A 13,292-nucleotide genomic window follows, 5' to 3' on the forward strand; every position below is an offset into this window, starting at 1 on the left:
GGGGGGGGGGGGGTGAAGAGCTACGGGAATTTCCTGGAGTGTGTATGGTCATGGATTTGCCCTGGGTTTCTAAGCAAGCAGAAGAGAAAAAATACGGAGAGAGGGAAAATAGAGAATGAGAGTGTGGCTGGTCATTCTTTGCCCCCTTTTTTAGAGGGATTGTTGTCACCCCTAGGATATGATACTGATGATTCTTGGATATTTATTCCTAGAAAATCCTCAAATTTAAATATAGTGAACGCTACAAGGCTGGATAAGTTTTATGGACCTTAATTCAAATTCTAAATGTCTTACTGTGAATACAACCACCAATGATCCTTTCACACTTTGCTCTTTAATGGAAGATTGATGGTGTCCATGCCTACAAACACACATACACAAAAAGTATGCAGAAGGATGTATTAAATGCTTTTTTCTCTAGCTCATGTTCCCTTCATTTATGTCTTTCAGATGTTGAGCAAAAAAAGTTGGGAACGAATCTCCTAGTTGGTTTTATGGGTTGATCAGTTTATATTGTTGTTTCTCTGCCAGTAAATTCATTGGCAGTGAGCAGAATATATTGTTGTTTGTGTGTCATATTTGAGCTGAGCATCTCCACTTCTTACTACCCTTCATATTCTCAAGTTCATTTTATTAATAACATACACTTAGACGTAGTTGATCACCCTTTCAAAAATTATGCTGAACTTTTTGTTTTAGGAAACATGATTTTTTGCTGCTCATATGAACAGGTTGGCCTCAAAATGTTCCTAGGTGTCACAGCAACTGTGGGAAATTGGAATGTTGAGGGAACAACATGCAGTTTAATTCTGGAGGACAACCCCTTGGTAGACTTTGTTGAGCTCCCTGATACATGTCAAGGTCTATATTATTGTAACATCTTAAGTGGAGTAATCAGAGGGGCATTAGAGATGGTGAGCTTCTCCCTTCTATAGCATCTGCTAATTAACAATTTTTACTTTACGTTGGCCTCACACAACATACATGCTTTGATCACCTCTCCCTCTCTTTCTCTGAGAAGAAGACACCTCTTATAGATATCAACACACGACGTCCTCATTTACTGTCAAGCTTTAATAGGAGTTACTAATGTGACTTGTCTTCCCTACTGAAATTGCGAAAATTGTGCAATTAAAAGGGTGTTTTTCCTAAATAAAAACATTATGAACTATGTTACATTGCTTTCAAAGTGTCAATCTAGCAGTGCTTTGCATTCCTTGTCTATTTCATGTCATACTTAAGTCAGATAAGTTCATTTTCCAATCTTGCAGTCTCCCTAACTAGAGAAATGTTAGGTAGGGATCTTTATAATCTATCTGAATTGTCTCCCCTTGGTCCATTAGTAATCGTTAGGGTTTAGTAGGCGAGTTGCCGCAGGATATGAGAAGCAATATACTATACTGAATACTGTATAATCTTCTTCAGTAAGGGTGAATTGAGAGTGTTGCGATTACTTTACCTATTATTTGAGCATCAAAATTTATCTCTGTTTACCTTGTGTTCAGGTGTCGATGAAGACTGAAGTCACATGGATCCGTGACATGCTTAGAGGCGATGATGCATTCGAGCTGCAGTTGAAACTTCTGAAGCAAGTTCCTGAGGAATATCCTTACAAAGACGATGAGTAACAGCTGAAACTTATGAATTTTGTATTGCTGCTTCTCGTTCGATTTTAAAGCATCGTGTTGTGTAATCTGGAAATATTAAGCTCCCTTTACTCTCCTCCGTTGTGATAAAACATTTATTTTTAGTGTTTACTTACAATGTTAATGATTAGCAGCTACCTTGAATTTATTTTGCATCTCTTGCATGTGTTCTAAGTTTCTTCTTTTTTTTTCTGCTTTTGTTTTTGTTGGTTCGACTTTCATTGTTCGTATCCGTTCTAGTCTTGATGTACAAAGTTACTTGAAACCTGTTGTTGATGGGTGGGAATCGATCGATATCCTGTGAAATTTATTGAGATGTGCACAACCCAAACTGAAACCACTCGGTATATTTTTGGTATAGTTAGAAGAATTGTATTTTTTTCTGTACTTCCGATGTTCGAAATTGAGATCTTTGATTAAGGGAGAAGAAATTTAATCTGTTGCGTTACATCCTTTGACATAGTTTGAAATTTCAATGGTTTTCGATTTGTCCTAGTGTTAATCTTTGTAATATATCAGTGATTGCATTTAGCAGATAAAACTTCACATATATCTATAGTTACATGAAATTTTAAGAGAATTTATTTGCGGTAACGTAAAATTCACGACTTGCGACTTGTGTACATCTCAACTATTAAATCACATATAATAAGTGAAATGTACAAAAAGTACACAATGTACATATCTGTTGGATATTTCGTATGGCGTATAATTATGAATATTTCGTTCAAAAAAAAATCTTTATACTGTCAATATATATAAATCTAAATTAAAATAGTTTATTAGACTCAACCACACCATAATTTGCAGATAAAGACAGTCCAAGAAAGTAAGTAAAGAAACAGTAGCCAGTAGGTCATTGTCCATTTAGAAACTCTGTACAAATCATAGAAAAAAGCCCAAAATTCCCTCATGTATTCAAATCTTAAAATATTTCATAACTTCACATGAAGGCAAAGTGAAACAACACCAAACTTTTTTCTCCAATCTAATTTAAACACTTGAAAAAAAAAAAACTTTCTTCAGTCCCACCTTCAAAAATCAAAACCAACAACATATACGATGCAGTTACACAAACGCGGTCTAGGAAGAGTGGTATGTACACATATCTTATGAACGTAAAGAGGGTAAAAAAGTTGTTTCTGATAGATCCTCGACTCTGGTTAAACAAGTTTAAGTAAGTTTTAAATAGGAAATACAGTAGTGAAGAAGTCATATCGAAATAATAGAGAAAAAGCAATGGCAACAACGAATAATACGATAATCAAAGCAAATTAAATCCACTAATCAGCTGCCACCTTTACTAGTCTTATATCTTTTTTCTTAAAGAAGATTTCACTTATATACACTGACAATATATTGTGCATAATACCATTCACACATACATAAACGGTGTCCTCATTCACACATTCTATTGTGCATAAAACCATCCACACATACATAAATTCCTACGTAACATAATACAAGTATTATTTAAAATCACCAAAAAAAGAACATTGGATTAGTTACGAGACAATTATTTATTATACGCTGACAATGTATAGTAGTTAAACTCTGAAATGAACCAACAACTACAATCCATGAGTCTTCTTTCTCAGTCAAAAATTGATGCAAACATGTTAAAACTTAAAAAAAATGCATGTTTAACCTTCATGCTAAGCAAGGTTAGGTGAATGACAGCAACTTTGAACATCAACAACCTTTGCATAGTCAATCAACTTATTATAGTATAGAGTTATTGATTACCAAATGAAAAACTAGAACAAGAACACAAATAGTACCAACATTTTGTGTTCTTTTTTCTCTGTTAATTTGAATGAAACATACAATGCAACTCCTTATATCGCCGAGTTTGAGGCATGTTACTGTCCTCCCAGCTAAAGGATTCAAGGAGTTTGTCAAAGTAAAAGTTGGTTCGAGGAGAATATCGTACCTCATGGTCTTCTATTCGCTTCTGCTTTTTACGTTTCTTCTCAGGTTTGTCTTTGTGTTAACGGCTGAAGACACCATAGATGGAGAACGAAAATGTTCCACGCTAGGTACGTTTCTCTCTCCCTCTCTCTCTCTCTGAAACAGAAGTGGAATTCGCCATTATCAAGAGGCATGTATAAGAAATTGTATTAGGAAAAAAAATGATTGTGGTAATATGTGATCTTTATAATATAGTACTTGATTTATTGCAGATATTAGAAACATTAATAATAGAATGGTATGTAAATATTTCAGCATGATATTATAGCAGTCTGTAGATACATCAGGAAACTAAAGAATCTTCACAATACACAAAAAAGGTTTTGAGTTTTAATATTCAAGAACACTATTGTTCAAGTGTTGAAGGGGAGCGTTGTGAAAACGGTAAAGTTGTTTATGTATGGCCTATAGGTAGTCTGCCTACATCACACCTTAATATGCGGCTCTTCCCGGAACCCTGCATGAACACTGGGTACTCAGTGCACCGGTCTGCCTGCTCAAGTAGTTGTAACTTAAACTAACTAAATTATGCTGATCATCTTTGTGTTCGTACGTTTACCAGAGAACTCTTGCAACATGTAGATGAATCAAAACATCTATAGATTCATTGATTGAACATACTAATACAGCAAGCTTATAGAAGTGAATAATAATTGTTCTGTTTCGGCATAATACATAGATAGACACTATAACTTGGCCTCCACTGGCAACTGAACACACCAACTTTCATTGTGACTGTCTACATACTACAGCTTGACACAAGTGCATCTCATGAAGAACTTAACTTCGCAAACATATCTAGACTTTGGGGGGGAGGGGGGGGGGTGCATTCTAGATGTGCGTTCTCAAAGTTGGGGTGTTTATGAGGCCAACTTAAACCAAGTTAAGGCGTTTAGATTTTCATTTTCAAAGTCGAGGGGTATAGTTGTCAGTTGAGACCAAGTTAAGGTGTCTATCTATGTATTATGTCTTCAATATATGCAGAAAAAAGAGTATCAATATAACACTTATACCACCATTTCTTTTCCAGTTTTCTTTTCTTTCTTTTTTTCACTTGATGTGAGAGCCATTTTCACTGTTTGCCATTGAAGAAACTCTAAATTTCATTCTAAGGCAGGGTGCTTGGGGAGAAAAATTGGACCAAGGATTTTGGGGTCACAGCTCGAATCAACAGTATGCTTCTATGCCTTCTATTTTCATCCTTTTGCGCATATTATTTTTGAAATCCCCTTTGAGCCGTGCTCATCTACGAGGAGATAAGTTTTATGGGCAAACAGTATATGAAAGACAGGAGATCTTTGTAGAGCCATTTTCTTCTACTTAAAATCACTAGCTCAAAATATCTATTCTCCCATATTCTGTTAGGTACCTGAAGTGATATATCAAGTATTGGAGGAACCTACAAACCAGATTGAAATCGAAGAAGGGCCGGAAACTCCTCAATCGTTGGAAGAGTTTATGGAAGAAATGAAGGACACAAGGCCAGATGCAGAAACCTTTGCTGTCAAGCTTAAAACTATGGTATTACGTACTTATCATGCCTTCTCCATCATGTATAGCGATAAAGTTAACTTAAGGTACCATATTTTGTTGTAGACAACAAATTAAATGTGGACAAAGAACTTTCCCTGGTTAATTTCTTGACTACTGTCAGGAGTTCACTGGTTCAAGTCGTGGAAATGTAACATAAGACTCTTATAGTCTATGTTGCTCGGACTCTTCAAAATTGTCAATGGGTGTGTGTCGGATCCTTGAAAAGTAATACATACTTGGGAATCCGACATGAGTGATACAACATTTTTAGGAAGTCCGAGTAACATTGCTTATAGTAGACCCAATGCCTTCCTGACCTTCCTAGACCCAGTGCATAGCGGGAGCTCAGTCTACCAGGCTGCCCTTTTTTGTTAAAACTTTCCTGGCGGCTATACAATTAACTAGAAGGCAGACCAGTTGATTATGAAGCAAAAGTCGTGAGATACTTACAATGTAATCATATTAACCACTCAAGGCTTGAATTGTGTTGAATTGTATGACCATCTCATCGGAAGGCTTACACTATTAGAGAGAGCACGTTCTTATTTACCAAATTACGTTTTCAACAATTAATGTCTATTTCTTGCAGGTAACTCTCCTTGAACAAAGAACAAGAACTGCCAAGATTCAAGAATACCTTTATCGGCATGTAGCATCTAGTGGCATCCCGAAACAGTTGCACTGCCTTGATCTCAAGCTAGCACATGAGCACTCCATCAACGCCAATGCCCGTCTCCAGTTACCATCACCGGAACTTGTTCCCGCCCTTGTTGATAATTCATACTTCCATTTTGTCCTAGCCTCTGACAATATTCTTGCTGCTTCTGTTGTTGCATCATCGCTTGTCCAGAACTCTTTCCACCCTGAGAAAGTTGTCCTTCACATTATCACGGATAGCAAAACCTTCTCACCGATGCAAGCTTGGTTTTCGTTACATTCTTTGACACCTGCAATCATCGAGGTTAAAGCGTTGCACCATTTCGATTGGTTAACAAAGGGAAAGGTCCCAGTTCTGGAAGCAATGGAGAAAGACCAAAAAGCAAGATCACAATTCAGGGGAGGGTCATCAGCAATTGTAGCGAACACAACCGAAAAGCCTCATATCATTGCAGCAAAACTGCAAGCACTCAGTCCCAAATACAATTCTCTGATGAACCACATAAGGATATACTTGCCAGAGGTAACGGAAGTTTTAGAATCTCACTTAAGTTGCATGTAACGTCCATCTGTCCTTCTACGAAAAACTTTAAATTTTAATGCTGAGAAGTAGAAATGTCTTTGCAGTTGTTTCCCAGTCTTGATAAGGTAGTCTTCCTGGACGATGACATCGTCATTCAAACCGATCTTTCATCTCTATGGGACATTGACATGAATGGGAAGGTGAATGGAGCGGTAGAGACATGCAGGGGAGAGGACAAGTTTGTGATGGCGAAGCGCTTTAAAAGCTATTTGAATTTTTCTCATCCTCTCATATCGAACAACTTTGATCCTAATGAATGTGCATGGGCCTATGGCATGAACATTTTTGATCTAGAAGCATGGAGAGAAACAAATATAAGTGAGGCATACCACTACTGGCTCGAACAGGTTAACTACAACTCTACAAGTGACATCAACTGTTAATTTAATGAAATGCATTTTGAACATAATATGCAACATTCAAGCATTTTGTTTTAACTAGTACTCCCTCTGTCCCAATTTACGTGATGAACTTTGACTGGTCACGGAGTTAAGAAATATAAAAGACTGTTGAAATTTATGATTTAAAACAAGTCAGAGATATTTGCGTAACTACAGATCATCTCGCTTGAGGTTAAAATGGGATGCTTAAAGTTAATCATCTCTAAATATAGAAAGGGGAAGTAAATCTTTTGCAAATACTCGAAAGTACTTACTGAAAAACTCGATGATGATATATCTTCCTCTTCTTGTGCAGAACTTGAAGTCAGATCTAAGTTTGTGGCAGCTAGGAACATTACCTCCGGGACTAATTGCATTTCATGGTCATGTCCATGCTATCGATCCCTTTTGGCACATGCTAGGACTCGGGTACCAAGATAACACGAGCATCCCGGATGCTAAGAGTGCTGGTGTGATCCACTTCAACGGTCGAGCAAAACCTTGGTTAGATATAGCGTTCCCTCAACTTCGATCCCTGTGGACAAAGTACGTTAACTTCTCCGATAAATTTATCAGAACCTGTCATATCAGAGCAACTTGAAATAAGACAAGGGATTTGTTAACCATGTTGCTTGTAATCAAGAAACAAAATTTTGAGAGAGGTGACCCATGCATAGAAGGTCTTCTCCACTCCCTAACGCGAGATTGGCAACAGCTCCCCGGCCTGACATTCTTGAACACCTCAAAGCTACTATAATTTCTGGTTCCCGGAATGTATTTTATACTGTAGTTAGATATTATACAATGTACATGGTGGATTTTTTCACCAAAATAATACTTGCAAAGATAATAAAAAAGGATACTCTTCCAATTCAATTTAGGTGGCGTAGTTTGTGTATCTAGAAGCATGCCATTAAGGATAAAAAGATTGACGTAAAATTGTTTTAAAAAATTTAGAAAGATGTTATTCTTTTAAATGACAGACTAATTAAGAAATAAAGCCACATAAATGGAATGGAGGGAGTCTCAATCTTCCATTTCATGCTAATTGTGTCTTTGAGTATAATCATTCAGAGTATGTAAGGAACAGAAGGTACTAAAAGAGAATGAAATTACCAAACAGACGTAAGGAAAGAACGAGGGCAGTAAATGAACTTCATCCGCCCTTCCATGAATGACCATGATGTGCGCTTAATCCACATATAACACGTACCAAATCCCTGGGAGCTACGCAAACAAAAAACTTCTCAGAGAGTTCTCAGTAATTACATGATATAGATAAAAGCAAATGTAAGTACATTCAAATGAATTGTTGGCTTGCACCTTTTTCCTGTTACATTTGACACCAAATCCTCCAATAATCCTGTGGATTCTGCAATTAGCAAACTCAAGGCTAATGCAGTGATACAAGACATTTCAACCTTTTAAAACTTTCAAGAACTCAGTGATCTTTGTGATTGGAAAATGTCAAACACTCAAAACATTACCTATATATCCGGAGAGACAGGAGACTAGCTTAGTCTTTCGATGGTTATTGATTCAAGAACACAAAGTATCCCTGTTTTTGCTAGGTAAAAAGGGGTAGAAAAAAATGCCTTGAGCCAATATTCGAATACCAGGCGCTAATAGCGCTATACTTTCAGTCTCTAATACATTCCATTTAACCACTAGAGATCACACCTTCTCATTGTTCCTCAAAATCATAACACCACACAGCTAATCAAAGCTGCTCACTTCTTCCAACTCTTTTGAGATGGAAAAATTTTGACAACACTGTCACCGGCTCATCGCAGCTTAGTTACCCCACCCCCCACCCAAAAAAAAACACAAACACAAACTGAAGTCACGCCAAATAAAAGGAAGAAATAAGAATTTAATCAGGAGAGAAAAGAATGAATATGTAAATGCCAGGTTGAACCTGCTAAAATTTACAGTTGATAAAACCAGCATTTAACACATTAAAAGTGCAAAGATTACAAGAGAACTACTATTATCCACCAAATACACCAAAAGGACTCGACGAATAAACTAACACAGCTAAAGAGCGTTTAACTAGAACAACATGTCGGAGTTAAGTCAATTATCATAGGTTTTAGCAGCAAACTTAAGCAACTGGAGGGCGGAGCACGTGATCCTGCGAGGTATCTATTGCAGCAGGAGGCATGAATTGCCACATGGCAATTCCAGGGTAACTTATGATTGGCACCAGCTTGGTTCCTGCAGCTTGAACTGGAGAAGCAAAAGCACCAGGCATGGCAGGAGGCAAGAAGCTAGGTTGTGCACTCATAGTCTTTAGTTGTTGCTCTAGCTTCTCTTTCTCGGACTTCAGCCTCTGCTTTTCATCTCGAAGCTCATTTTTCTCAACCTACACAAGTCAAACATACTTGAAGTCAGGAGAATCATGGTAAAGGGATGTTTTAGCTTTTCTTGTCATCGGATTGTTTTTCCAAATTGATAAAACTTGTCAACAATCTAGTAGCATATGGAAAGAAAGTAACAAATACTTGCCTTCAACTCCTTTATCTTTTCTTGTAGATCCAAATTGGAGTCTTTCAATTTTTGAGCCTCACCACGTAACTGTGTCACCACGCGAACAGCATCAACAAGAATGGCACTCTTGTCTGTTTTTGGAGGCCTGCTGGGCTCAAGAAGCACCGCCAAATCCATGAACCTGAGACCATACGTTAATTTAGCAATATATAAAACGAAATAAAGGGTGAAATGGTTCTAAAAGGAATGAATAGTGAGCCTACTTTTCATTCAGTTTCTCTCTCCTTAATTTCTCCCTGCAAGCTTTGGAACTTGACGAGGTGCATGATTCAGCTCTTGTCCTGTAACAATTGTCGGTAACATGAGTAAACAATGTTATGTAGGTACATTAAGAGGGCATCTGGATTTCCTTTCAAAACCAATACTACAAAGACAAAAAGCTCGAAGGCGAATAGTAGAATTATGAAACTAAGAATAAAATAAGGGGGCTTTGTGTATCATCATTACATCACAAGAATTTGAATCTAAACTAAATTTGTGGAATTGCTCCAGCACAGTAACTACTTTCAAATAGAGGGAAGGGAGCCATATCTCTATGAAATCTTCAGAAGGCCGTTTAGGGAGTATAAGTCCTCCATATAGGCTGTTAGAACAAGAGGACAGACAAGTCAAAATCTTTAAAGCTATCCTAATTAAAAGCATAATGAGATCGTTAATTTCTCAACCCTGAGCCTTTGAGATAATAGAGTAATACTCTGGAAATGAAACATAGAGAGGGGAGAATTTGTCACTTTTATTTAACAATGGCAAGTGCCAAGTAGCTAATCAAATCAAACCTGTTAGATACTGGTGACGAGTTAGTGCAACATCAGATCTCTATGCTTAGGAAATACACAAAAAAATGTCCCTAAATGCAAAAGTTTTTACCTTTTCTTACAACCGCTTTCCTTCAGGCAGTCTGATTCACCAAGTGAGCCATCAATATCAACACTAAAATAGGCATAGAAAGCAAAGTGGTCAGAGCACAATCGAAAAGGCATTGAATATATATTGTATATGCTGGAGAGAAGGGATTGAATCAGCTAAAAGATCCCAACTTTTATTGACATTCCAACTTTATTCAAACAAACAAGACTCATCATCAGCTAAAAGAGCTGGACTTTCAGTAACATCTATATGTATCTTCTGTATACAACATTTTGCTTTATTCGGAAACAACAAAACTCTTCAATCAGCTAAAAGATAACTTGTAGTTGGGGTTGGTTATATGAATCCTCTATCAAATTCCAACTTTATTCAAAGAAACAAAACCATCAATCAGCTAAAAGAGCCGAATTTTCAGCAACTGGTATGAATCCTCTATCCATTTTGCTTTATTCAAAAGCAATAAACTCATTATGAGCTAAAAGATTCCAACTTTTAGTTGGGGTTGGCTAGATGAACCCTTTATACATTTTAACTTTATTCAAAGAAACAAGAACCCCACTTTTAGTAACAGTTATAAGAATCTTCTATATCCCTTTGCTCTATTAGGAAGCAGCAAAACTCATCAATCCACTAAAAGATCCAACTTTTAGTTGAAGTCAACAATATGAATCCTCTATAGCCTATTCCGGCATATTGAGAAGTAACAAGAGTCATTAATCAGCTAATATCCTAACTCTTAGTCAGTGTTGGCTGTATGAAACTTTTATAGACATTTCAATTATTTTTAAAGAAACAAGAGTCATTAATCATCTAAAATAACCCAACTCTTTGTAGGACTCTTCTGTATCCATTCTGCTCTATGCAGAAGCAACAGAACTCACAAATCATTAAAAGATCCCAACTTTTAGTTGGTCAGCTATATGAATCCTCCGTATCTATTCCAACTTTTTTTTTATTCAAAGAAACAAGACTCGTCGATCAGCTGAAAGAGCCCAGCTATTAGTGACGGTTTTATGAATCTTCTGTATCCCTTCTGATCTACTGGGAAGCAAAAAAACTCAACAATCAGCTAAAAGATCCCAACTTTTAGTTGGAGTCAACTATATGAATCCTTTCTATCTATTCAGAAACAATAAAACTCATCAATCAGCTAAAAGATCCTTACTTTTAGTCAGAATCAACTACACAAATCCTCTATCTATTCCCCTAAGTTTTAGTTGAGGTCAGCACGTGATTCATTTATCGACATTCCAGCTTAAATCAAAGAAACAGGACTCATCAATCGGTCAAAAGAAAACCCCAACTTTTAGTAACAGTTAAATGAATCTTCTATAACCATTTTTCTTTCTTCAAAAGCAAAAAGACTAATTAATAATCTAAAAGGTAGAGTCAACTATATGAATCTTATATCTATTCCTCTTTATCAGAAAGTAACAAAGACTCATTTATCAGCTAATAGATCACAAATTTCGATTGAGATCAGCTATATGAACCCATTATCTATTCCTCTTTATCGGAAATTAACAAAGACTCATTAATCAGCTAATAGATCACAAATTTCGATTGAGATCAGCTATATGAACCCTTTATCACTATTCCAACTTAATTCAAAAGAAACAAGACTCATCAATCAGCTCAACTTTCAGTAACGGTTGTACGAATCTTCTTTATCAGTTCTGCTTGATTAGGAAACAAAAAAAACTCATCAATCAGCTAAAAGATCTCAACTTTTAGTTGAAGTCAACTATATGAATCCTCTATATATATTCCGCTCTATCGAGAAGTAACAAAGACTCATTAATCAGCTAAAAGATCACAAATTTTGATTCTAATCAGCTATATGAATCCTTTATCAACATTCCAACTTTATTTAAAGAAACAAAACTCATCAATCAGCCAAAAAAAACCCAACTTTTTTACATGAATCTTGTATATCCATTCTGCTTAGTTAACAAATAAAAAAAAAACTCATCAATCAGCTAAAAGTAAAAACACCCAATATAGCAAATACAGCACAGAATCAGTAAGTCAAATTTGAAACAGTAAATAGGTACCTAGCATTAGTTGAACCATTAAACCCCTGCATAGACCAAGAATAACCAGAAACTGAGAAATTAACATCAGGGGTGACTATATCTTCATAATTATAGTCATACAACCAGTTGGTGTTTTCCGGTAGAACCATCTCCGATCAACCGCCGGAATTTCAAGAAAATATTTCCGGTGACCGGAAAAAAAAGTTGGAAATGGAAAAATGAAAAGGGAAAGAATTTAAACAAAGGGGTTTTCAATAACCAAAGATTAGAGATTGGAATTTGGAATTTTGAGACAATTTGTTGATTCTTGTTTGTTTATGAAACTATATATTGAGAATTTGACAATTACACAAACTTCAGGGGGTATTTTTTTAATATGCTACAAATTGGACACTTTTTTTATGTTTTTATTTGTAAACAATAATAAATAAATAGATTGTGTTCCCTCTATTATAGAGTAATTTTAATATTTATTACTCTATTTTTTTAAATATTAATATAGATCAAATGATAAATAATTTAGTGAGTTTGAGTTATAAAATAAAGTTTTTAGGTTTTTGATTATCATTTTGTGAAGTCAGTTTAATCGGATTTAGTGATACTTTTATAAAGTTTATTGACCTAGAAAGTTGTGATGACGCGTTTATAAGGTTTTTTGACTAGAATATTAACGTAATTTTGGAGTTAACGTAACAGAATTTAGTGACACGTTTATAAAGTTTTTTGATCTATAATAAAATTGTGATGACGCGTTTATAATATAATCTAATCAAAAAAATTAATGTAAGTTTGGAGTTACTCTAACTGAATTTAGTGATACGTTTATAAAATTTTTCTGACCTGATGAATTGATATAATTTTGAAGTTAGTAGAACTAATAGTGAGCATATTTATAAAGTTCTCAGATCTAAAAAGTTATGATGAAAAATTTATAAATTTTTTGACATGAAAAACAATGTAACTTCGGAAGTAGCCTAACTGAATTTAGTGACACATTTATTAATTTTTTTAACCTAAAATATTGAAGTGACACATTTATAAAGTTTTTTTAAAAACTGTGATTACACGT

At 35.6% G+C, this 13,292-nt stretch overlaps 3 protein-coding genes across 3 annotated transcripts in view; 2 read left to right on the forward strand and 1 right to left on the reverse strand.

Moving 5' to 3' along the window:
• Positions 1-1,801, forward strand: part of LOC107002194 (trafficking protein particle complex subunit 3-like) — a 4,577-nt gene extending 2,776 nt beyond the window's left edge. Inside the window, exons 4-5 of the mRNA XM_015200113.2 lie at positions 732-914; positions 1,506-1,801. Coding sequence (XP_015055599.1) covers positions 732-914; positions 1,506-1,628 — 306 coding nt within the window. The 3' untranslated portion in view covers positions 1,629-1,801. The remainder of the gene's footprint in view (positions 1-731; positions 915-1,505) is intronic.
• A 1,642-nt stretch (positions 1,802-3,443) lies between these two features.
• On the forward strand, positions 3,444-7,646 carry LOC107032310 (probable galacturonosyltransferase 12). Its single transcript, XM_015233899.2, has 6 exons — positions 3,444-3,685; positions 4,735-4,790; positions 4,983-5,138; positions 5,740-6,330; positions 6,435-6,737; positions 7,087-7,646. Exons 1-6 carry the CDS (start codon positions 3,463-3,465, stop codon positions 7,369-7,371), a joined length of 1,614 nt encoding a protein of 537 aa, XP_015089385.1. The 5' UTR covers positions 3,444-3,462; the 3' UTR covers positions 7,372-7,646.
• A 996-nt stretch (positions 7,647-8,642) lies between these two features.
• On the reverse strand, positions 8,643-12,536 carry LOC107032351 (transcription factor ILR3-like). The gene is made up of 5 exons (XM_015233947.2): positions 12,242-12,536; positions 10,188-10,250; positions 9,524-9,601; positions 9,279-9,441; positions 8,643-9,135 (listed from the first exon to the last, which is right to left on the reverse strand). The coding sequence occupies exons 1-5, from the start codon at positions 12,370-12,372 to the stop codon at positions 8,875-8,877; spliced, it is 696 nt and encodes a 231-aa protein (XP_015089433.1). The 5' UTR covers positions 12,373-12,536; the 3' UTR covers positions 8,643-8,874.
• Between the last annotated feature and the right edge of the window lie 756 nt (positions 12,537-13,292).

Source organism: Solanum pennellii, chromosome 10, assembly GCF_001406875.1.
Source record: "Solanum pennellii chromosome 10, SPENNV200".
NCBI lineage: Eukaryota > Viridiplantae > Streptophyta > Magnoliopsida > Solanales > Solanaceae > Solanum > Solanum pennellii.

Coding starts and splice junctions, on each gene's coding strand:
- LOC107032351 (XM_015233947.2), bottom strand. CDS start 12,372: ATGGTTCTACCGGAAAACACCAACTGGTTGTATGACTATAATTATGAA. Junction 10,251..12,241: donor AATGGTTCAACTAATGCTAG/GTACCTATTTAC, acceptor TGCCTATTTTAG/TGTTGATATTGATGGCTCAC. Junction 9,442..9,523: donor AGAGAGAAACTGAATGAAAA/GTAGGCTCACTA, acceptor GTATGGTCTCAG/GTTCATGGATTTGGCGGTGC.
- LOC107032310 (XM_015233899.2), top strand. CDS start 3,463: ATGAAACATACAATGCAACTCCTTATATCGCCGAGTTTGAGGCATGTT. Junction 5,139..5,739: donor CTGTCAAGCTTAAAACTATG/GTATTACGTACT, acceptor TATTTCTTGCAG/GTAACTCTCCTTGAACAAAG. Junction 6,738..7,086: donor ACCACTACTGGCTCGAACAG/GTTAACTACAAC, acceptor CTTCTTGTGCAG/AACTTGAAGTCAGATCTAAG.